The following is a 25,650-nucleotide window of genomic DNA, read 5'->3' as shown; positions in this document are numbered from 1 at the left end:
CAAAATTCTTATCCAGTTGCTCAATACTAGCTTCACCGCAGAGCATATTTTCCTATTTATTCTCACTCGGATTTCACCTGTAAAATAGCACTAAGCTAGCTCCTCAAACTTACTGTTATGCCCTTAGTTCAGCTGTCTGCTCACAACACCATCTGATACAGAAGTCTACTTCCAATTACAACTGCAGGTACATTAGCAAGACCAGGTCTGTGACATGCGCAACCCCAAAAGCTTCCCACCTAAGAATAAGAATGGAATATGCAATTCATCACATGCTATGACACGTTCCCAAAAACATACGCACACTCAAAACCTCAAAGTGGTGTCAGAATGTTTATTGAAGAGGGCAATCTAACTGGCTGAGCCGACCTGGGTACCCGGTAACTTTTAACATAAGCAAACAGAGATACTGTAAACTTGCTGTGCACGGAAACTGTGTTTATACTTAAATTGGTCTTGGAAGACTTAAAATAATTTAATAGCAAAATATAGCTTAAGTTCCCAGGAGCTCTGAATGACCTCAAGATCACTGTGAGAAAAACAGAAATACGGGGATACATCCAGCGATGCAAACAGTCACACCAATACTTTCAAATAGTCAGCTAATAAAATACCTTCAGCTGCCTACTTGTCATGAAAGTTTTACAAATATTTCTCTTAAAAGACACTACTTTTTGGTTCCACAAAACACACTATTTTGTCACTTGCATTATCAGAGCTGACAACAGGCGTTCTGCAATGTAAGCGCTGCCTCACTTCTGAGTTTTGTAATTGCTAGTTATCTTCTTTTTAGCCATATTGTTAAGACTCTCACCACCACATTAAGGGATAATAAACTTATTAATGATGCAGTGGGAAGAGATTAGAAGAGAAAAAAAAAGGATGGGAAGAATTGCAGGTTATTCCCAGCATAGTTAATGTATTCATAAAATAATTTGATTTATATGGCAGCTAAAGCACTGGAAGGAAGGTGATGGGGTCACCACCCCTGGAGGTGTTCAAGAACTGTGGAGATGTAACACTGAGTGACACGGCAGTGGCCATGGCTGGGGTAGGATGGGGTTGGACTGATTATCTTAGTGGTCTTTTCCAACCTTAATGATTCTACGAGCCACCCTTGGTGCAATTTGATGTCGTTACCTCTCATCCTGTCAGTTACCTGGGAAAAGGGGCTGACTCCCACCTCACTACACTCCTTTCACAGAGCTGTACAGAGCCATCAGGTCTCTCCTGAGCAAGGCATGCAGGCAGACGGGACTGTCCTTTAACATCCAGGTCCTCATCTGGCAGAGCCGAACGTGCAGCCAGGATCAGAATGAAATTCAGGCAAAACTCAGCACTGACGTCACATCTCTGGTTTCTGTTTAGAACTGGAGCACAGCACTGACGTTAGCTTAACATGTAGAAATAGCTAACAGACTGCAAACGTTCGCTTTCGAGAAAGCAGCCTCACATATAGGTGTTTCTGCACAGGGTAAACCTAAAAAGGCCCCTCCGCGCCTCTGCCTCGCCCCCTTTTTGGGGAGAAAGCCGGCATTTCAGCTCCTCTCAGAGAAGGCAGGCGCCGTGTCCTTGCGTCACTGCTGCTGAACGAACGGAGCTGCGGCCCCGAGCCGTGCCCGCACCCAGGCCCTGCCTCGCCCGGTCCGCAGCGGCTGCGCGCGCCTCTGCCCTTCCTCCTCTTCCTCTTCCTCCTGGCGGCTGCCGCCCTCAGCGGGATGGACGCCATTGAGGAGCTGGCGCTCCAACCCTGCACGTCCTCTCTCTACCTGCGGCCTTTCCGCCTCACCTACCGGCAGGTGAGCGAGCGAGGGAGCGAATACCCACTAGCGGCTCGCCCGCCCAGCGTCTTCCTCCACGTCCCTCCGCCCCTTCCCTCCGCCGAAGCCGGCGGCTGACGAAAGGGGCGGGAGAGCGGCGGGGAAGGGCAGGCGGGCGGCGGGTCCCTGTGCTGTCCCCGCACTCCTCCCAGCGCCGCCCCCGCCATCTTGGCGGCGTCACAGTGCAAGGAAGGTTGCGCGGGGGCTCAGGCTACAGCCAAGCTGGTTTCTTTTCAGTGTTGTTTTTTTATTTTATATGTAGTTTCCTTAAAGAATCGCAGAATCAGAGATGTTGGAAGAGACCTCTGGGGATCATCTAGCCCAGCCTTTACTAAGGCAGGTTCCCCACAGCAGGTTGCTCTGCTCGTTGGTTGGGATAATTAAATTGATATGCAAAAAAGCTGTAAGTTTGACACTGAATTAGTTATTTCTTTTTAGATTATCGGAAGGAAACTTGAAGAATGTTCTTTCATACTCTGAATTTTTGTTGGGTTAGTGTGTAAATGGCACTTATTAGTTTTATTTTCATTTCTGAGTCATGCTGTATTTACTTAGAAAATGGGATTCAATTAAAATGTATGAAACTATTACAAAATTACATTTAATTGAGTACAAGTGCCTCAGACGGGTTGAGCATGTTGAGAAACAACGATGTGTTTGTTCATATGCTGTGGTTTGAGAAGGAATGGCATTGCCACCAAAAGAAGTACACTTGCATTTTCTGCTGTCTTGCTGCTACTCTTCCTCTCTCCTCCTTTTACAAGGGTCTGTGCAGCTGGGTCAGGGACCTGCTCCAAGTCAGGCCTAATTGGTCAAAAAGGAAATAATTTTTGACCTAAACCTAGATCTCCAATTCAAGTGTTTATGCTAGCAAAGGAGAGGTGATAATCTGGTGGTTAGGGGTGGATGTTTGGGGGCTGATTGAGGGTAGAGATTGTTTCTGTTGGCCTCAGCACTATTTTGAAACGAAGGTGGATGATGGAGGTTTATATGGTGTTTGTACAAAATCTAGCTTGGGCCCAGCCTCCTAAGAGCATATGCTGAACAGCACGCAACTGCCCACACCTGACCTGGGAGACAGGCCCTAAGTTTATTAAAAGCACAATTTTTCATGTAAAAACTGACTTACTAACCAAAGAAAAATGCTGGATATTTTTAGTCATTTGACTAATTGTGTAAAAGGTGTTTAGGCCTGCTGAAAACCTCAGGAAATGCGTAAACACTTAAGTGTCTAAAGTCTTTTTGAACAAGTGGAATCATCTAAATGAGGAAAGTTTAAATAATAGCATTTGTTACACTGGGAAAACTGAAACCAGTTTGCATACTTAGTTAATGAAATGCATGGGATCTTGCTGTAATTGGAAGGCTTGAAGTGGTCTTTCAGATACTGTTTCACAAAATGTGATGTGTCCCCTAAAATTCATTGTAGTCTGAAGAAGATTTACTGATGCATATTTTTGTGTTTGTTTAATTCTGATGAAGGATACTTTTGTCCTTACAGATTGTCATTTTGTGGATGCCCTGGCCCTGGAGGCATTCAAGGCCAGGCTGGATGTGGCTCTGGGCAGCCTGGTGGAGCGGTTGGTGACCCTGCCCATAGCAGGGGGGTTGAAACCAGATGGTCTTTGAGGTCCTTTTCAATCCAGGCCATTTTATGATTCTATGATTTTAAAATCTATTACGAATTGTTACAAACAATATGTCACTTTATTTCCAAAAATTCAAGAACAATTAAGCCTTTGCATGGATTCTTACATACTTCATCTACAAATTGCACTACTTACGTGGAGATAATTTTGATCCCATCACTATGGCTAAAACAATGAGCTCTTCAGCGGTTAAATATAAATTTAGATACGGACGATTTATATCACAGTTTATCCTCCAAGTCTGTTTGTATCCATTAAACGTGCATCCCGCTGAGCTGTAAACTACCGTTGCTCCAGTGAGTTTGCGGACTGCCAGAAATGTGCAGGATACCAGAAGGTGATCCATAGGGGGGTTAAATAAGAAATGCTGAGGGGTAAGGCTGTTAGCTTCTATAGGTTACCAGTGCTGAAGGTGATTGTGTCAAACCTCGTCAAGTGGAACCAAAGACTTGGAAGGCTTCTGTATGTGCAAAGCGCTCCTGACCAGCAGGCAGAACTGTAGGCCAGAAGATTGGATATTTCATCCAGCTCAATGTTTTGCTGAGCATCAGGGTGTTCAGACAAGGATCTGTGGACGCATGCAGGAGCGGAGTTGTGTGTACTTTTGAATCAAATCTGGTGGTTCCTTTCATGTTAAACACAGCTTGTTAGGTTTGTGCTCAGGTCTTAAGTTTGCCTGTGTTCTGAAAGCTTGGATTTGTTCCATGTTTATATAATGCAAAAGTAGAAACAGAAACGCAGTGAAGGAGTCATAGAAATCAGCAAACTGTAGGCAGATTTGGATAGGCGCAATGCAGAGGGCTGTGTTTAAAACTGTGTTTCAAAATAAAAATCTACCAGCACCTTGGAATGGACTTCACTTTCTAGTTGAGATTTTCAGCCATAAACTCTGTCCTCACTCACATACAGGATAGCATCTGGCTGTTATTAGTGTGTACTTGCCCCCATAGTGCAAACTGATTTGTTGTCTAAAATGGCTCCTTTTTAAAACATATATCACCTACAGAATTTGCTTCTCTACCAGGAACTCCGTGGTAAATCTCTTTTCACTTTTTCCTATTGAAGTCTTTTTTTGCTTTTCATAAATAATTTATTCAAGAGACCAGAGGGATGGCTAATGAGAGATTAACTCTGTGCCCAAGGGCTAGGGCATTTCCCTGGGATGTGGTAGAGTCAGGCTGCAAGATCTTGCTTCAATTAATATTGCTTCCCACATCACAGGAGAGTGCTCTCACTGCTGGGAAACACATTTGTGTGTAAATCTTCAGCTCTCTTTTGTGTATGTTAGCCAGGCACTGGCCTGTATGCTAGACAGACAAAAAATAAAAAATAATAATAGAAAATGAAGGTTACAAAGCCTGCTGAGGCTGGGCAGAGTTTTGAGGATTTGGGGCAGCTTTAGGTACCTAAATGGGAATCTGTGTTCTCAGTGTTCTTAATAACAGTTGCATGGGATTTCAGTGGTTCTTAATGTTGGGTTTGGACTGTAATATAGGGTTTTGACAGGCAGAGCTCTGGTGAATCTTCCTGTAGTAATATGTTAGTGCATGCATTTGTTTGTCTGCAGTATTGGTAATTACCCTGTGAGAATTAGCAGAAGGAAAAGTATTTTTGCTCCAGCTCTCACTCTGCTGTTCCAGTTCAAACCTACCTTTGTTAGCCTTTTAACTAAATTAGCTCCACAGGAGTAAGTGACTTGGCATGTTCTTTTTGGTGACCTCTGAGCTGGGAAGTGTCCTTCCATGGGAGGCAGAGCATGAGAAGCGTTCAGATGGAGGAGTAACACCTTGAGCACCTATGGGAACTTTTGCCCAGAGCTCACATAAAAAGGTTTTGTGGATCTAGCCCAGACTTCTATAGCTTTGTTTTTGAAGGTTGTTCTGGCAAGGGAGTTCTTGCCACGGTTTCCTTGCATTGTATAAACATATGCATTCATTCTGCCCAGGAACTTTAAGAAGTTTGTTACTAGACTGATATCAACTATCATTAATTTTCCCAGTATGCATGTGAGTGAGGCTGTATTCCAAAACTGTGGAATGGTGAATGGGCATCTATTTCCATTATGTGGAATAAACCTGAAAAGCTCTGCATCTCAACTCAAGAATATGATCGGTGATGGTAAACTGGAACTCTTTGCTCTTCTGTGAGCTTCACATCCCTTCCACAGTTCAGAGTAATCGTGCTCATGTTTCCTCCCGATTTAATGTTTAAAGTAGTTTATTTTAAAGTTAGATATGTGAAAAACGCTCCCTTTAATTGAATTTTAAGGTGTGATGCTTTCATTCTGTGTTAAGGGAATTAAATTATAATCTCTTAAAGTTTTACAGTCATTCTAAAGTAATTTTCAATACTACTGTGGATTTTAACACACGATGAACTTTATAATGGATGGAAAACATACCTCAGGGGTAGCATACAATTCACTAATGAATGAGGCATTTCTTATTTCTAATCTTAGGTTTGATATTGCTTTCTTTTGGGGCTATGAGCTACCACTCTGCTTCTGTGTCTTTACAATTTAACTGCCTCAGAGATGTCAAGAAAATTAAGACCCTGATTCTATGATAAGCTGTGTGCATGCAGAGCAGAAGCTAGGCCCGTATCATTTATGTCATGAAAACTTTGAAGATGAAAAGAGCAAAGCTGCGCTGTGTTAAAATAATAATAACAATCTGATTTTACATTTAAAAAAAAATGGTTTATATGGTAATAGCAACGTGAATGTGCCCAGCTGCCTGAAATGTTCTCTGGAACTTCCGTCTGCTTCTTTATAAACATAAAGCATTCTTTTTGTATTTTGACAGTTAAAAATGATGCTGTTGAGGGAGTAAACAGATTTTTAAGTTACCTGTTCAAACAAGTAAGTCTTCTCTTGAATCTTCAAAAGGCTCCAAGCAGTAGGAAATATGCTACTCAGTAATACATTTATTTTGCACTTCATTTTTTTTCATAAAAATTGTGCAATAAAAGGAGATGCTGTTTTCACTGCAAAATTTGTTTCATTTTCTTCAATTTGACGAGTCTGTTATGTCAGTCTATAACATCAATCTTCAAAGCAAGTGTGCTGCTGCTAGCTGAGGAAGTCTCTGAGCTGCAAATTGCAGAAAGCTGGGAATGTGTTAACAATATATTCTTCTTCAGGCATCTGGGATCCTGGATGAGATAGATTTTTGATCTGCTGTTGCTGTGTTGACTGGGAAATTATGGCTGAAGTGCGACATGATTCTTTTGTATGGGTGGAAGAATGGAAGCGTGAAAGTTTCACAAGAACAATGTTAGGGAGTTAAGCATGGAGGGAACACAGTTTCCTTTGAAAGGAGCAGTATTCTTTGTAACTAGGGCACAGGTTTAAGAAAAGAAATTACAGAATCTAGGTGTATCTGCTTCTGAGTCAGCTATACAGCCTTGAATTCAGTTCTGGAAATCTGCGAGATATATTTGTATGAGATATTTATGAATTACCACAGCAGGAAATGAGGAGTGTTACTAAATAAGAGCAGGAGTTGAAAAGAAAGCAAGTTCTCATTTTTGTTTCAGTGAACGTTAAGCTGTGTAAGTCTGAATGCCTTCATCTAGCATACTTTTAGAAGAGAATATGGAGTTGTTTGAAGTAAATACATGAAAATTAATTGGCAGCAACAAAACTTCACATTTTTAGGTCAGTCATATGGTGAGTCAGTAAACTTAACGACAACAAATGTCATTCACTGGAAAGAATAAGATTGTGTTGTGCATCATCTGTAGCATCCTTGCAATGGGCTGAAATGTGCCTACCCTTAGGTAAGTGAGCATTAAAATAGACTAGACTAGTTCATTTGGAAGGGATTTAGGAAGATCATGACGTCCAACTGCTATGAGATTAATATATCATTAATGTCATCACTAGCTACGCAGCTTGGTTGACTTTGGAGTATCTATGAAGCTGAGGCCAAGCATTAGGAGGAAATATGTGTGTTGTCTTTCCCTTAAGCCAGTACTTTGCAGGTTCTCATGCACTGTTTTGTGAGGGCTGTCGGACTACTTGCAGACAGTCTGTCAGCTGGCTAGGAGAACCAGGCTATTTAGCAGAAGGTTTTAATGTGTTACCAAAGGTCTGCAGCTTCTGTGGAAGATGTTTCCAGGTCTGGAGGTAAAGAGGCTGCAAACCATTGCCTCTGACAGCACTACTCCAGTAGCCTCATCTGCGAGGGCTTGTCTACACAGGACTTTCCTGATTGACTCCAAGTCTCATTCTACAACAAAGAGTCTGGTGCTGTTTACGTTAAACCACTTTCAAAGTACCACTGCACTTTGAATTCATACCCTACCTTGATCCACGCTAACTTTCCTGTTCGTGCCCTGAGGGAGCAGTAAACTCAACAGAATGACTTTGTCCACACAGGGGTTTAATGGAGTTTAACTAGCAGAATTCAGGTTCATCGAGGTACTTACTACAGATGCATTTTCTTGATGTCCTGGTATAGACAAGCCATAAGAAAAAAAGTGGTTTAGGTCCCTGTGATTAAACAGTGTTATAAAAGCCATCATCAAGATTTTTATTATTATTGTTTTTTTACTGGAGTGTAAAGTGGCTTTTTTGACTCGTTTGGTACTGTCTCCTTTGTAGTAATTGCAGTTAGATCTGAGAAATAAAATAGTGTTCGTGTACTTCAACAACGAAATGTTGTATTTATTTTTCAGTTTGGATCAAAATACATATGTTTGCTTAAATACCAGATACTTCTTTTTCCCAGCACAAAAAATCTGTCATCTGAGTCATTACTTCAGCTATGACATTATGTGTATTCTGTATGTTTTAAGCAGATGAACACTGTAACATTTTGAGTGTTTACAGCAAATCTGAGTATTATGGAAATGAGACCTTCTCTGTCAGTGGGAATATTCTCTAAAATGTCAAGTTTTGATGGTCTGTATGGGATGAAAATATGCCTTCTGATATTCCTGAAAATACAAGTGCATTTTCAATAACTATTTTACCTCAACTCCTGCTGTATTTAAAACACATTTGTATCTTCATCTTTAGCTTACAGAAGGTCAGCTCCTGTGCTATGAAAACTCTTACTACAAGCTCAGGCTGCACAAATATGCTTTACGCAGCAGGCGTATGAAGTTTGCTGCCTCTCTGCCTTGCACTGGGATTCCTTCTTCTCCGTAGCTTCGTAACAAGTTTTTGCATCTCAGAACTCAGCTTCTCGGCGCTGTTCCCCAGACATCGATCAAAGGCTTGTTAGCACAGTAATGCTAAAGTTTACTGAAGTTTAAACAAAGTAAAGCTCAGTTTTTCTTAGTGGTCAGCTCATGTCATACTAAAGCCGCGATCGCTGCTCAAAACAGCATTAATTATTTGTTTCACGTCGTGGTTGCTGTGTCAAAATCCTTTAAATACCACATGGAGCTGAGAGGGAATCTTAGGGCCTGTGACAGAGCAGCTGGTCTGGACATGGGCTGATGCCCCGGTTGACAGGTTGTTGGATTAGAAAGAATATCAAAGGCAGTGAGCAAGATTAGGGATAAGTGAACATCTGACAGCAGTTTGCAGCAGGGGAGAACAGATGATAAACAATGGGAGCGGGGTGCGTGGGGGGGGAGAGGTGAGAAGGCCATGGGAAAAGTGTGGCGGCAATCACTGAAGCTCCAGGTTGCTGAGCCTCATGAATGGGACAGGAAATGGGATTTGCTGGGACAGATGTGCTGAGTGGTGATGAATACATTATAGGGAAATGAGGCTAAACTCCTGAAGGTGAGGGATGTGCTTTCTCTGAAAATACAAAATATGGGAAAAGAAGAATTTATTCTCCTGGAGAAGTAATCACAGACGCTTGAAAACTAATGTGGGAAGAGTAATGCTAGTGGTAACTTTAATTAAGTGGTGATTCTGTAGTGTGACAAGCTCTAGGTTGTGTATTGCTGGCATAACAATGCTACAGCAATACTACACGTATAGTATTGCAAGTGTTTATTTTAAACCTAAAATTGCCAGAATGATTGAGTAGCTTGAGCAATAGAACAGCCTGAACAGAAGCTCTGAGTGCGTAACGCTCAGATGCCTATTCGTATCTGGCATGCATTATACAGCACTCACATAACATATGTTTGATCCTGCCACCGTTGAAAGAGATGTGCTGGGGATCTTGTGAGGTCCTTCCAGCCCTACATTTTTCTAATTTGGTAAATTATTGCATGCTTGTAGGAAATTATACGTAACAGTTAGTGCTGCTCAGAATATTGCTTCTGTACTTAGTGAATTTCTTTGTTTTCAGGTCTTGCTGGATCTTTTTCCTATATTTATGATACAGTTATCTCAGAAAGCCAACAGAGACTTTCTGTGTGTTTACTGATAGGGCTCTGTGCCAGTTCACAGACTTAGAGTTTCTCCAGTGATTTTTTTTGTTTCGTTTTTGATTTCGATTTTTAAGCAAAGCTCACTGAAAAAGGCATCTCAATTCAGTGGTTGCACAGTGTGTTACCTTAGCAGGAGGAGAGGCAAAAGGTATGCTTGTTGGTGTTCATCTCAGACATGAAAGAGGTTATTTCATAATGTATTCTTATACAGAAGAGGGAGTACGAGCTTGCCAAAATAAAGCAGAAACACAAGTTGTGAGAGCCAGCAACTGTAAAACATAAAGCTCAGTGTTATAAGGACAAGAGGTGACTTAGCTATAATGGCACTGCCCACCATCTGCCTTCTTGACCTCAGATCTCTCCCACATGCTGCCTCTGTCCTAAAGATGAGGATATATGTGTCTGGCCTCCTTCAGTCCCTGTTTGCTCATAAACCTTGTGTACTGTAAAGTAGCTTAATTTTTAAAAGAACAGGGACCTGTAACTAGAGTCTGGGATGAGTGGTTGTGTCCCATAGCCTGACTTAATTAAAGTAGAAATGCCCCATACAGCACTTTGACAACAGTGGTGTCATTCGAGTGCAGCAGTTGTGATATAAGTAGAGTGCTGAAGTGCTCAGGTCCAGAAGTTCCCCCAAAAGATTGTACTTCAAGTGGCCATAATAATGGAGAAATAAAATGTTGGTCTGCATGGCAAAGTGTAGATCAAAACAGTACGCTCTGCTGATTCTGGCCGGTGTAAATACTATCCTAATAGTTCTGTTTTCCATTAAACTCTGATTTCTGCATTTGCATGGAGCCATCAGCAGACAACTTGGCCATTTGTTACAAGCAGTTCAAATTTTTAAAGAGTGATTAAAGGTAATTTTCCGTTGGCTTGTGCAGTTCTTTAGGTTAAACCTCTTTAGTTTTAAACCATTCCAGCATCTCTGTCATTATGAAGCTTTCAGAAATACTGAGCTAAAATGCAGAACAGCATATAAATCACTAATCAATTCAGTTAATCACTTATTAATTTGGTTAATTGAATGTCAATTGTATTTTCTGTTAAGCAACAGGTCCATTTCTCTGTACCAGTGCTCCCTTCAGAATAGGTGAGAGTTTAGGAGATGTTTAGGAGTTGCTTCTTGAATCTTTCCATGCGTTACTTCTTTCCCAATGGAAAGACAAGGAGGAGGTGGCTGCTGCTTTTGGAATCACATTTCAGTGGAGTCTTTTCACAATTGGAAGGTAAAAGCGAAATGAAGAAAACAGCAGAACCTGGAACTGGTTGCATCTGTCACTTTGAACTGCATTGGGGGGGGGGAGTTGGGGAGAAAGGAGAAGATGAAAAGCCCTGAGTATCTTTGTGAGGAGGGTCTGTGAGAAAGTCTTAGGAGAAAAATCTAAAGATTGTTACTAAGCCTTGGCTTCTATTAGCCCCCTGCTGCTGTTCTTCATCAAGTTATTTTAATGGCTTTCAAAGCAAGTGAGTGGAAAATGGTTTCTCTGGAACTTTAAGGAGCCTGAACTGAAAACTGTCATTGCTTTATAAGTAAAACACATCAAAGATTGATGGAAGAATTGCTTGTTAAACACATTGAGGATTTGAATTAAAAAAAATGGGACATATCATAAAAGACACATCAAATCATCATAACTACCTAAGGTGAAAGTTTAACGGCTTGTCATCTGCTCAGGAACCTCTGTTAAGTATCTCTTTCATAGCTTTTGTGACCCTCTGTGTGTGTGCATGTGTGCAAAATTGCCATGGCTGTTTTTTTTTTTTTTTAGGGGTTTTTTTTCCTTGTGTGGAGGAGAAGCACACACGTATAAAGTTGCATGTTGCTGTGCTTTCTAGTTTTCATTTCCCCATGTATGGGGATGTCTTCTGGTATTTTCAATATCAAGTGCTTCAAATCCCTGTATCTTTCTAAGGTAGTTATTTTTCTTCGTGCTGTAGTATCTAAAATACGTTGTGTGCGTTCACTGTGTGAAAAGTACATTTGTGTATCACGTGGGAATGGCACGAGTGTCTCTTCTGGAGCCGTCCTCTCACCTGCCTCTCCTTTCCCACGTTCCTTTCCCTCCACACAGTGCAGCCCTTCCAGTCAGTAAGTGCTGTGTGCTTTTTAGAGTTGTGCAAACCAGACCTTCTGCTGTACGAGAGGAAAAGAGGCGAGTGCACATAGAAAGCATGAGACACAGCAGTCCTACTCCAACTTGGAGCATTACATTTTTGAGCCCAAACCTCCTTCTGGCGTGTCATGCTGCGTATGATGGAGGTGTGCATTTAGTAAGCAAAACAAACAGTTGCTTTAAAAGACTAAAGAAGCAGCTCAGCAAGCTGATAGAGCACACAACGTGCTATTTACACGTCTTAAAATTTCAGTTTTAATTCATTCTTTCTGGAGTTAAAACAGCTGCATCTATACATAATTTGGACACTAGATCAGATTCTTAATGAAGAAAATTGTTTTTTCCAAGAGTTTGACATGTAATATTGCAGTCACTTGATGTTCTGTATGAAATAGTTGGAAATGGAGTGCACAAGATTTTTTAAATTAGGATTATTGACCATACAATCAGCTGCATAGAATTTGATAATGTCGTTCTTTTAGTAGTTCAACAATTTTAGCTGTTTTTTTAGTTAGCCATAATAATTGGTGTTATTTGTAAAGTTGAAATGTACATAACACTGTGTTTTGCTGTTTAATGCTCTCAACTGTAAAAGGTTCCAGGCTTTGAAAGGCCAGGTGCTGAGAACCTTAGTATACGCTTCTATAAACTTGTGAAAATCTGACCTTGTTGAACACAGCGGTGTATTTTTGCTCCTTATCAATATATTGATGAGGTCAGGGCTCCGTTTGCATTGTTTCTACTTGATCCTTACTTAGGGCAAATGTAAAGCAGTTTGTTTATCATCATCTTTACTTAGAAAATAGGGAGATTGCAGCTGTAGTGATGTGGCCACCAGCTCACGTCTGCAAGATTTGGGCTGCTCTTTCAAATGGCATTTCATAGCAGTGCAGTGTGTACAGCATAAAACTCAGTAACTCGTCTGCTTTGTGCCACTCCATTCAGTTCAAGAATAATGTGAGAACATTTGCCTTCCATTCACTGTAACCGGTCAATAATCGTTGGTACAGAACTGGCTGCTACAGTACTTTTCAGGATAGTTCCTCCAGAAACCTGACTGTTTCCATAAGTAGATCCTTGTAAGGGTAGGTGACTGACCTGTCAGCCTACAGAACCTTTTTTCTTTTTATCCAATTTATCTCCTTGCTTTCTCTTTGATCTGTGTGGAGCTTCGCTGCTCTCACATGAACCACTAGAACATATGAGCCTCCCTGGAGCACCATGATACCCTCTGTAGAGAAGGATTAATTTGTAAAACTAATAAGATAAATGATGAGATTTAAGTATAAGAATTATGTTTGGAAGTGGGGAGAAGAGGTTCAACCGCCTCCTGAAAACAAGCAATGAGGGAAACTTTCTCACTAAATGGAAAAAATGTTGGAATTCGTTGTTGTTTTTTAATAGAAATAAATCAAAAGAACAACAGGTGAATGGCAGTTGGCATTGTGTCTTTCCTCCACTCTGCCTGTAGGTTCTCCTCTAGCCCTAGTGACAGAACAGCTGGTTGTGCCTTGGCAGGGGATTGCTGCAGTGGTACGTTTTGTATGTTCTTTTAGTCCTAAGAATGCACCTTGCTCTTGCAATGGCAGATTTGCAATTGTCTCCAGTATTTGTGGAACTTAATTCTTTCTTTTCAGTCCAGCCCTCCTAAATCTGTGGAGCAAATCTGTGAACTTCATTCTTTGTCTGAGAGTTGAGTTACTCTTACACTTTTGGCTAAGGACTTAGAGCTTGCAACGTCTTGGTATTCTGTTGAAGGAGCCAGCAAAAATTATATTTATAAAGCTCATGGTATTCAAAGTACTGAGCAGACATGGTAAAAATGCTCAGACCTTGTCTATGAAAACACCTGCAGTAAGTGGTAACCTTGAGTTCCAATGGGAGTAGAGTGTGTCGGAGGCGTCCCTTCCTACCTCTGCCTCTCCATGGAGACACCACGGTGCTGCACCTGGCTTGGTTCCCAACTTTGTTGGAACTTAAGCTCTCCCGAGTGCTAACCTTGGTTAATCTTGTTAATGCTGGTTCTTTGTTGGCACGTACCAGATTGGTGTGTGATGCAAGGTGTACAGTTCACTGAGCTATATTGTTCCTGCACTGATTTGACTCCTGCATCAGAAATATTTTGTCCTTCGTAAGTTATAAATCAATGGATTTCTGAATTACTTTTAAAAATCATACTTACGGGATATACATTATTGCTTTATGGATGCATTTGTAAAACCGAGTAACTTTGAAGTTATGTACAATTAATTTTCTGCCTTTTAAAAGAAATCTAATTTTAATGATACGACAGTCTAATATATCCACAGCCTTTTTCTTATCTTCAGGTGACAGTAGTTTTAATTTGGTTTTGAAATTGCAATGACAATTATCAAGTGTATGGGTTTTAGTGTAGCTTTATTAGCAGTCTGGAAATGCAGTAGTCCAGGGCTGCAGTAGCAGAGGGCTAGGTTCTTTTTCTGCTGGCTCTTTGTCAGCCAGAGAAGATTTTAATCAGATCATGTATAAGTTGCAGTAGAATTTGTTAGAATGACTAAAGAGGTAATGAGAAGTATTAGACAATTGATGGTGGTGGTTAATGTTTGGCTGAACTACCAGTGGTAACGTACGCTGCGGTTTTATAGGGTTGTCAGTGTTGTTTTCCTTGAGTGGCATAGCAAAATTAATGATGAAAGGACACTTTCCTTCCTCTTCTGGATGAGGGTCATGACCTAGGGTAGCAAAGGAGAAATTACACTTGTAGGCGTAGTGGTTGCCTTGGGACTGATGATTTTAAGATTCATTTTCTCCCTCCACTGACTGCACTTGTGTTTGCTTCTCTCTGCACTGTGCCTGCAGAGTTGGGCTGAGAAGCCTAAATCCTGGCAGACGGTGTGAATGCCTCCTTCAGGATCAGATATTCTAATAGGTTGTCCTCAGCAGTCTGGAATTCTTTGAGATTGCTCTACTTGTAAGCTGTCAGGGGAATCAGGAGTTACAGGAACATGATGAGTACAAGAAGGGGCTCAAGAATATCAAGTGAGATGTCATACTGTGTAGAAATGCAATGAATACCATGTGCTGAATGTTACTCTGGTCTGAAATAGTAACTACAGACATAACCAACCCAGGTAGGTTGTGTCAAGTGCAGACTGTTTTCTCTGACTGCCATTATCACTACTCTGATAGTAGTTAGGCCCCTTATCTTGGTAACTGCGGCCAGAATGCCAGCTGCCAATGGACCAGAAAAGATGAAAACAGAAGCTTCCTGGAGATGTTTTCCATTTAAAACAGGGATGTTTTTATTTTTATTTTTTATTTCTTTATAGTTAGTTGCATATCAGTAAAGTTGAATAGTTCAAAAAATGTACTAATTTATACAAATTAGGAAAAGTTTGGAAAAAGAAATGAAATACAGAGCATGTAGGATTTCTCAGCAGCCCTGCGTTTTCCCTGGCTGTTTCCCTGGGTATTTCCCTGGCTGTTGGGCTCTGGGCTGGAGCCAGCAGCCGTGTCTCCTGTAGCACCAGAGTCTGTAAGCACCTGACAACTCGCAGTGATGAGCTGGGGGTTGTATGGCTTTTAGTAGGAGTGCTACTCTGAAAGAAGTGCTACTCCAGAAAGAAGACTTTTGATGAAACTTAACATTCTTTTGTGATTTAAGAAAAACAGGGGCGGTGGGCTGAGGTGTCATTTTGATTATTTTCCATTTTTAAACTGTCTAGTTAAAAATCTGAGGTATGCTAGTTTCCTTAATACCAAATTAATTTTGAAAAATTGAATCTGTGTTTCTTACCTCCAAGATTGTTTGGGGAATTTTATTTTTAATTTCCCTTAATGTTCACTGGATGTGGGAGGTGTACAGTGATCTAATCAAAGACCCATATTCCTTCTCCTCAGGGATGTACTCTTAATGTTAGAAGCACATTTGCTTGTTCTGACACAGGATTGAGGCAATGAAGCATTACCAGTTTCTGATCGTGGTATACCCAGGACAGTTATGTCAGTTGCTTCTAGCATCAACTCATCTTCTAAGATATGTGTATTAATCCCACTGAACTTCATAAAGTCTTGCACGTCCATCATTATTTGGAGATGAAGACTGAAGAACTTGAGAGACATGATCACGGTTACGCTGGTCCCACGTGGCACATGCCTTGGTGCAATGGCAGCAGGCCTGGCAATGGAGAAGCTTTTTTTTGTCTAGGTCCTTTATCCATCTTCCATCTGTAGTGTGACTCAGTGTGTGGCTGGAGAAGTATTTGTGCTGTTTGCAGGGCAGGAGAGCATGCAGGAAGTGGGGAAAGGGAGGTGGTCCTATTTTGATGGAAGTGCTGACCTGGGTCAGACTGGGCAAAAGAAATCGTTGTGGCTGACATTTCCTGAGCTTTTCCTTTTGTCTCTTTGATAGCAAATTTGCAAAAATAAACAAACAAAATCAGACAACTAGTGCTTTAAAAACAACAACACAACAACAATGTAGAACAATGGAAAAAGATGGTAAGGATGCTAGGTGAATTTGTTTGCTGTGGATACAATGGGCTGTAGGAATTTAGGTAAAAGAGCACTGGAATATTCATTTACAGCTTGTTTCTGAAACCTGCTTATTAGCAATTGGTTCTTTACAACAGAATTCATTGGAATCAACTTGATATCAGAAAAACCCCATCTGCATCTCAAGTTAGGACATTACCAACTCAGAATATAATTTAAAATGATGTTAGTGACCACTGTGCATATCATGTTTCTTCATGCAAGCACCATATCCTTACTCTTTGTAGTATAGATTTCAATATGCTGCCGCATATTTGACTTTGAATAAAGCACGAGTAATATATATATGTGATCTCTCTTAATAATAATGTATTTTAAAGCATAAGAAAATAAGGACAGAAAGGAGGTTTGACTTAATGTGTTCATATGTGCTTAATTGTCATGTTTTATAAATTTCATTCGAAGGTAAGTGATCTTACTGATAGCTGAATGCCAAACTAACCTGTAATAATTCCATTGTTGAAAAGTACACACAAAAAACCAAACTGTGATCTGAAAAGTAAACTTCCAGAGGACTATATGAGAAAGTTTACTTACACATCAGGTATCTTAGTTGTAATTGTTCTGGCATTTGATGTACATAAAACGAACAAAGTGGCTTGGCCCAGTATTGCATTAACAGTTGAATAAATTAGTGTGTTCTCCATTGTTTATTTTACCTCCTAAAGTGTGAAAAAATTGCACCTTTGAACAGCAAACTCTGTTGCCATAACCATCTGTTTGCAGTTTCATTACAAACTCCTACCAGAATAACCCTCACTTTGAAGAGAAAATTGATATGGGTTGTAAAAATTGTAGTCTATGACCTTAGGTTTCACATCTCTTTAGGTAACCCTGGTGTGGTCTCTACTGGTGTCTGTTAACGTTTCTTCAAGGAAATTTTGCCTTCTAGCTAATTTAGATAAGAAGTCAAGTCCATGCCTCAAAGAATTTGCTTTTGCACAGAGCTGAGCACCTTTATCACTCAAGATCCTCATACAAGAAATGAGCACAGCGGTGACCACAGCAGCCTTGCCTTGCTCTGCCCTGCCCAGAAGTGCTGTGTCAGCTGGTGGTGGCACAGAGCTCTGTAGTGAGTAGGGTGATTTGTCCCTATGAATTTTGCTGGTCTTGGTCTTAGTCTTACTTACGGAATTGTTAATTTAGTCAGTTAGAGCCAATTAGCAGCAGTATTTTTGTACTTTAGATACAGCATTTATTTTTAATGTACTTGAAAAGTCATCCGTTTGTATATTTTTGCATGCGTGTTCCACAAAGGCACGAATGACTAAAACAGTCCTTTCTAACTGAAGCATTGGAATGCTGGTAAGTTAAAAACTGCAAAGTACCATTATTAGTAATCATGATGCTTTTAAAATAAACATTCAGAATAGTTTAGGAATGAAATCTTAAAGCCTTTGTTTAAAAAACAAACAGTCCCCCCACCCCCCCTTCCTCTTGAGCTTAAACAGTGGCTTGTTTAAAAAACAGTAAAATTCCATAACACTTAAACTCTTTTGAAGTAGTTCTTCAACATCAGCAAGTAATTCTGCAAATTGCTTTTGAAGATGAGGCTTCATTTACTCCAGCATGTGCAGTCTGATGCAGTGGATTAGTGGGTGTGAACTGAAATAGTAATTTAGGCTTTTTTTGTGTGCATGTGTCTTTCTCTCCAACAGTTCTTATCGGATACATCTCTGTATTCTTACAATAATTTTGAGGAGGCTAAGACTGTTCTGTTTAATAGTCATTGGTGAAAACGTGATGTGTATATAATGGCATTTACATTCATGTCAGTTACTAAAATGCATTTTTTTCATTGTTTTTTCTTGTGGAGCCCATTTTTTTAGATAATGATCCAGAACCAGCTTGAAGCATGGTTGCACAATTGCGAGAGGTGGGGTGGGGAAGAGATGTGCAACTGGGGGAGAAAAAGAGGCAGTCTGAGTTTAAATTCACCTTACAGTGTTAAGAAACTGTACCCTCAGATTGACTTTAATAGAAACAGTTCACGTTTAAATGAATAGTTCTGTCATGTGATAGGCAGGCATAAGACAGTTTGCTAATACCGATACATACCTTCAGTAGGAAAAGAAAGAGGGCCAGGCACTCAACTAATGAAGATTAGAATGATTTTATTGATAACTTTCTTCTTTAAAGCTGCATGTTTTTATGTCAGCTGAAAGTGCTCCTTTTCTTCTTGGAATATATGTAATATTTTCATAAAATCTGTCAGTATTTGCCCATTTTGGTTGTGGATGCCCCCTCCATGGAGGCATTGAAGGCCAGGCTGGATGGGGCTGTGAGCAACCTGCCCGAGAGGGAGGTGTCCCTGCCCATAGCAGGGGGTTGGAACTGGATGAGTCCCTTCCAACCCAAACCATTCTGTGATTCTGTAAAAGATGACAGCCACCTCCCTGCTTCTCACAAATCAAACCTTTGAAGTAGACAACGAAAAAACCCTACAACTGTAATAAGCCTTTACTTCAGATGTATTTTATGTGCAAAATAGTTTGATCAAGATGTTTTATTAACATGAAAACATTGAATTATCTGAGAATTTTTGATTGTTTACATCTTTTTTTTTTTTTGTTAATGAAAACAATATTTCAGGACAGCACAACAGCTCCCTATCTCCTATAAACAAAAAAAAGACAGGTGTTAAGCACCCCCTAGTTTACTAATCTAACAAAAATACTCAACAGGAAGCAACAAAAGTTCTAAAGCATGTGGGGCAGCTATTTTATTTTATTCTTATTTGGAAAACTACACCAGTCCAAACCTGTTTCAGCTGTTTTTTTTTCCCATATAATTTCTGTTCTTCGAATGGCAGTATCATGTTGATGATTAATGCTGTATTTCTTTAAAACAATCCCAAACTCTGGGGAATGGGGATTTTCTGGCATCAAAGCTAACATGTTTGTTTGTTTGTTTAGATAGCTTTTCTGTGTTTGGCATAGTGTTGAAAGTGCTGTGAAATATTCAGACAGTGCAAGGTAATTTGATCACTAATTGATAGGAAAGTGAAAATGTGAAGTATTAGCATTAATAATTCAGCTAACAAGAAATGGTCTATACTAGTTTATAAATCCTAATAGATTTCCACTGAATATTACTGAATATTGCAGGTGTGACATCAGATTCCATTAAGCTGAAAAAGGAAATGTAACAAGGAAATAGGAGCACTTCTGTACTGAGAGAAGAAAGGAAGGGAAGGGTTCACGTACAGAAGGCTAAGGCCTTAGGTTGTAGCATCCAGCGTCTCCTGTCTTGCTGGGTTTATAGCAGGGGAAGTCCACTTTGTGTACTCCAAGAGCTCTGACTGGTTGATAAAGAAGCAACAGTTGATGCACATCTTCAGGGCATAATTTACTATTATAGGAACATGTATTTTATAAACCAGGGAGTACTGAATTACTGTGTTACTGTTATTATAGATGTACCTCTTTGCAGATTTTATTGATCGTAAAAAGGTGAATTTGAGTGAAAAGCATTAAGCTAATACACTTAAGAAAATAAATAGCAAAAGGCTGCAGGAACTGCCTGAATGGGTACAGATTTTTGTCTGTCTTCCGGAATCAGTTACTTGATTTCCAAGGCATCCATTTCATATGGATTAACCTGAAAAGACCCAGCTAATAAAGTAATGAGTTTGGCATTCTCTTGCCAGCTCGTTCTGGGCAACAGGTAGATTCCTTAACAAGGAAATGTGAATTTCCACATGGATAGGGGCAACATAATGCGCACTGGTACCAAACTGTATAAATACATTTATAGAAGATTAGTTGGATTCCAGGGCTTGGATTTGATGATCCTCATGGGTCCCATCCAACTCGTATAGTCTATGATTCTAGTTGAATATGAAAGTATGCAACAGAAAAAATAATTTTGCATTTAATGAGAAAAAGACACAATTCTGGTAGTATTTCTCTGAGAAGACAGCAAAATCAGATTATTCCTGTAGGGAGTTTTACTGCTTCATGACATGTAAATGATTAAACAGAGACTGCACACTTGCTTGGCACTGCTGGCTCTGGTTGAAGACCATTATTTGCCAACTAATTTTCTTACCTGTTTTTCTTTACCTACGGAGTAACTTTTATTGCTTAAAGAATGGTCATAACCATTGGATTAAGGACATCAGCTGTTCTTTTGTCTTAGAACTGTGAAAATGGAGTAAGTGGAGTAGCAGAGTTATTTTTGTTATAATTATGTCAACTTCAGGAGTTTTATTTTTTTTCACAAACGTGGAACATTCATTTCTTGGGTAACCATTTAAACCCAGTCCAATTGGTAGAATCTAAGGGATCATTACTGGTGTTTGTCATCTTACCCCTCATAACATCTCCATGTAGCTTATCTATACCATGTGTACTATGTATCTGCCTTTCTTCCTTAACTGCCTCTCTTTGTTTACACCTACTTTGTCTGAGCTCTAACTGAATTGTAAGATCATTCAACAGGAACTGTTCCCATTACCTATTTTTAATGCCTATCACAATAGGTCACCAAACGTCTTGTTGTCTCTCCTGTAATGTAAACAGTAAGAAGTTAATCATTGTCAAGGACAGATATATATATTTTTCCCTCTTTTTAATGGCATATGTGAAGTTTGCTTATTTTGGACACAAATCTGCTGCATTTTAAGTGATCAGCTTGCTTAGCCTGCTATTAGTTTCCTTAAAAGTCTGCTGTAAGGAAGTCTAATAAAGTACTGGCCCTTTACTGAGGTGACTTTGGTGATACTGTGCAGTCCTTGGAAACTTTGTCCAAGCAGCAGCTTTCCCTGGATAAACATAGGAGATGCTCCTGGCCAACATTTTCAATTCAGTAGCTGTTTAAATTGTCAAATGCTTTAAAGAAGCAAGTAAAAGAGGAGCTTTAAGTAAGGCCTAGGCAGATACATTTTCTGCTCCAGTCACACAGTTGTCCATGCAGAATTCATTACAAGAAGGTTGGCTGTCATTTAAATAGGTGCAATTCTAACATAAATTTGTTTTTTAAGTGGTCTAGCCTCCCTACAGAGGCATTGCGGGAAATGTGTTACTGTAAACCTGCATGGTGAGGAGTTGTTTTAGACACCCTCATCCTAAACATCATGTAGCAATTGTTTTCTGCTGTCAAAGAAAGCATTTAAAGAGATTTTTGGAGTGTTCTCCTGTCTGTTATAGTGCCGTGTTTTTAGCTTACTCTTAGGAATAGAACATCCATAAAAGTGAGGCCAGGTAGGCTAAACCTTAAATTAGAATGTTTTAAAACCTGTGTGTAATGCAGAGTTTGCATCTGGGTGTTTCAGAAACTATCAATTAATCGTTTTGTACTTAGAGAAAGGAAGGCAGACTGCTGGCCGTACGCTGCTTCCTGGAGCGGGGCCAGTTCAGCAGCCAGGTAGGCCTCAGCTCTTCTCTTCAGGAAGCCAGCTATGACAAAGTGCTTCTCAGTTCTGGGAGCCGGTGAACAGTTGTTTCATAGCCACCATCTTCATATCATTTGTAATTTTGAAGACTTCTGCTTTGTCAGGAGATCCCATTCTTTGATGGGAGTGCAGTGATCCTTGGGAAAACTCTATAATCTGTCTCTCATGTGAGGAGCACACCCTGTAGGATCAAAGGCAGTGAATGTTTCATGTCTTTATTCTACTCTTTCTTGGCTAGGCTGGGCTAAGTCTTCAGTGGATTCCTTTAGTAAGGAAAAGAGATCTTCTGTGTTTGCTAGCCTGACAATGTGACTGCATCATTCAGATACTACATGACATAAAGTAGTGGAGAAAGGCAGGGGACAGCTGTATCCCTGGTGCAGTGTGTGTCCAGGCACTTTAGCCAGATGGTGTAGGTGGGTAAAAGAATGGTATTCTGATCAGAGGCTGTAGTCAAGTCTAACTTGTCTGTCATAGATAGTGTGAACAGACTCCTGTCTGTAAGTATGGCAATGAGCAGGTGCAGGAAGGGTCTTCATTTCCTGGAGAATGTGGAGATCAGGTATGGGTGGCATCATAAACAGCTTTCTGCTGGTAGGGGTCACATCTGCTGACCTTAAATCTACTGTCAACACTTAACCAAGTAGAGAGTGCTTTCCAGTGCATGGTTGTCCTGCAGTCACTTGAGCCAAAAGGGATCAAGTTCTTCTTATGTTGACTGAGAAGCTTGTAGTATAGTGTTGTGATTCTAAGTTGTCAATGGCATTATCAAGTCAAACTTGTGACAAGACTGTTGTGCGTGTGTGCAAGTAGAATAGAAATTGGTATTCCTGCTTGCTTTTCTGGGTTGGAAACTGAGAGAGACTGTGTTTAATTTGGATGCCTTGTAGAGGGATTGTCTTCTGACATCTTTCAACTACCTTTTGTCAGAGGTCAGAAAGAGTGTCCTGGGGAAGCACTGCAGTATGCTTTCTCTATCCCTAAACTTTCCTTTCACCGTCAAAGGCAATGTATCAGGCAAGATGGACATCTCATCTGGCCTGATATGGCTTTCTTATGCAATTTGTTCTTATGTAAGTAATCTGGCTTCTGAGTAACCCGGAATGAAGTTGTCTCATACGCTACCTCTCCTGGAATACAGCTTCATTAATTTACACATACTATATGCAGTATTCAGCACTGCAGCATCCCAGAACCTGATCACTGAGCACAGAAATAGAGTGTGATTACATTATAATTAAAGATTTACCAAATCAGTGTCTTACACAGTGCTGTTGAGAGTATCAAAACTGCTATTCTGAACAAATAAAGACTAATACAAACTACTGTTGACTTGTCTTTATGAAATGTGAAAGGATGCATTTCCCATTTGAAGGATAACAACAAAATCTGTTTTAAATGTAAAGTACTAAGTGTCAATGTTAAGACCTCACAGGGATGTATTATGCTTACTTCTCACACTTCATTGAGAGATACTTTGATTGTTCCTTAGCAAACATTGGAGAACAGACTACTTACAGTAAAACAAATGTATCTGTATTAAAATGAACATCATTTAGTGTTTGAGAGAGCCTTTACAAAAGACACTGCTGTTTCCTGAGAGTATGTTGGTCACTTGCATGTTTTAATTCTTTGCAGTTGGGATCTGTAATTGGGATGATAAGAGAAGTGCTCTCAAAGGCCGAAGACAGGATATACAGCATGGGGCAGTTTAATGTAACAAATAGTCATGGCTACGCAGTTTTTGAAAGCGTGAATTTTGATCAGTTCTGCAAATAAAATTTTTGTCTTACAGCTAAGATAGAGATATTACATACAGCTTCACATAGGTGGTTAGGAACTGGTTGGAATTAATGTTCTGTAAAGTATGTAAAGCAGCATAAGAATCATTGGTAACTGTTTACATGCTATTAATAATTAGCAACCTTCATACTAGTCTGTTAGGAATGAACCACACATTGGGTACAATAGGAACTCAACTCCATACGGTTGGGTTCAAATTACATTTGACTTGGACAATAGGGCATGACTGGTGCTCATTTGAGTTTCTGCCATTGTAAACAATGAGATGTTGGAATGTTTCATTTGTTTATTGATTTCTTTATTTGGACAGGTGCAGGTTGATCATATAAAATATTTTTTAATTCAAATATAGGCAGACAAGAACTTAATAACATTGTCCAGTCAGAGTGTATCATCATAACCAGCTTCTTGAATGGACAGACTGAAATTAATTTAGCTTGTGACTTGTTTTGAATTTGAGTCTTAAACTAACTGAATTATGTTCTAGTGAAAGTTCTTTATGCGCTGGCCAACCAATTAGAAACTAGAAGAAAAAGAGCTATCTTGTATGATTCTTTTTACATACTAAGTTTTACATACTAGTTTTTACATACTAAGTTTCTTTTACCTTTTTTGTTAAAAATTGCATGCACATCTATCAGGTAGATCCTGCTAATGTTAATGGGGCTCACCCGTGAGAAGAGGTTATTCAGATCTCATGGATCCCATCTGGTTAAGGCTCATTCTCCAGGGTTTAATTTTCTTCAGCTTTATGAAACCCTTCCTTAAGTACTCCAAAGCAATCAGATTCTGTAGTAAATGATGGGAAGAGGAAAAAGCCAGGAGGATTGTTGTTGGGATCATACAGTAGGAAGTAATATCACAGGACTAAGAGCATAAATTAATCTAGGATAGCCTTGATGTGGGTGTGTCTGTCATCTCCATCAGGTGGACACCCATATTTTTGTCAAGGGAAGGAGAAACTACAACAGGAGAATGGATGGGCAGGTATCCTACCTGTGGTGGCAGGAGGAGGTTGAAGCTGGTAAACTGATATGAAGGTACACGTAGAAGGTGTTATCTCTAGTTCACAGTTCCTCAAGTCACTCACGTCAAACAGCAAATTGCACTGCAGTCTGCAAGCAAGAAAAAATACCACACATTCATTCGTCTTACATGTATAAATAAATCTCCGAGAGGATCGAGCAGAACTTATGGATGTAATGCCTTAAATTATCACACAGCACTGGGCCTGTGCTTTTAAGTTGCAAATATGTGTTGTGTCATAGTCTTTTCAAAGTTGTTCTTCTGTCTGTCACCAGGTGGAACAGATTGGATATACTCAGCTGGATGGCCAAGGGTTTTAGTATTTCAGTTCCCACTGAGAATTTGCTGTCGTTATTTCTCTTTCAACATTGTTGCATTTAAGCATTGACATGGCTTCTTTTCTGATGCATGCATTTGATTCCTGTCAATGCTACAGAAGTTATGCACAGGCATTGATGGAAGAGTAGACTAGAGTTTCTCTTGAGGTGGACAACTGTTTATAATTAGAGCTGTGGGAATGAAGGAAAACCCAGCTAGCAAGCAAACCGTCACTCTTCCAAAAAGCTTGGTAAACTCATAAAGCTCAGGAGCTTAATCTCTGAACCAGAGTGCTTGTTATCTAATCCCCACCAGCTGTTGTGTACTTGGTAGTCATGACATCTGTAATAGAGCTGAAGAGCCTTTCTATATTGGTTGGCACCTTTACCAACCAACTGAACTTGTTTCTTCTTTCATTGCTTGCATTTACCTGCTTTAAATCATTAACCAGTTGCTTAGGGTTTGATCATCTGCTTAAGTATACGTTATAACAGCGAGCTTGTGCTGCTCTTCACATGAAGCATATTTAAGGTTTGTATGTCTTCAGCTGGTCTGGTTTTTGTTTGCTAATACAAAAAAGGTATCAGCTGCAGTTGTACAGCTGAAAAATATCGCCACGTGTCTAATAGACTTAAAATAGGTACTAA

The 25,650-nt window shown here is 40.0% G+C and overlaps 1 protein-coding gene and 1 long non-coding RNA gene across 3 annotated transcripts in view; one reads left to right on the top strand and one right to left on the bottom strand.

Moving 5' to 3' along the window:
* Positions 1 to 320: 320 nt before the first annotated feature.
* On the bottom strand, positions 321 to 1,905 carry LOC146544353 (uncharacterized). Its single transcript, XR_014883770.1, has 2 exons — positions 1,794 to 1,905; positions 321 to 1,370 (listed from the first exon to the last, which is right to left on the bottom strand). It is a non-coding gene; the product is annotated as an uncharacterized LOC146544353 (long non-coding RNA).
* The window catches only part of NUDT14 (nudix hydrolase 14), a 50,918-nt gene continuing 26,843 nt past the window's right edge, over positions 1,576 to 25,650 (top strand). The window contains exon 1 of one of the 2 annotated variants that reach the window (XM_003206765.5): positions 1,576 to 1,799. In XM_003206765.5, coding sequence (XP_003206813.1) covers positions 1,719 to 1,799 — 81 coding nt within the window. In that variant the 5' untranslated portion in view covers positions 1,576 to 1,718. Of the gene's footprint in view, positions 1,800 to 1,970; positions 2,224 to 25,650 lie in introns of those variants that run through there. The other variant, XM_010712001.4, reaches the window with a different exon arrangement.

This window comes from Meleagris gallopavo, chromosome 5 (genome assembly GCF_905368555.1).
Source record: "Meleagris gallopavo chromosome 5, MGAL_WU_HG_1.1, whole genome shotgun sequence".
NCBI lineage: Eukaryota > Metazoa > Chordata > Aves > Galliformes > Phasianidae > Meleagris > Meleagris gallopavo.
Note: the sequence above shows the minus strand (reverse complement) of the source record. Positions and strands in the feature narration are given on the sequence as shown.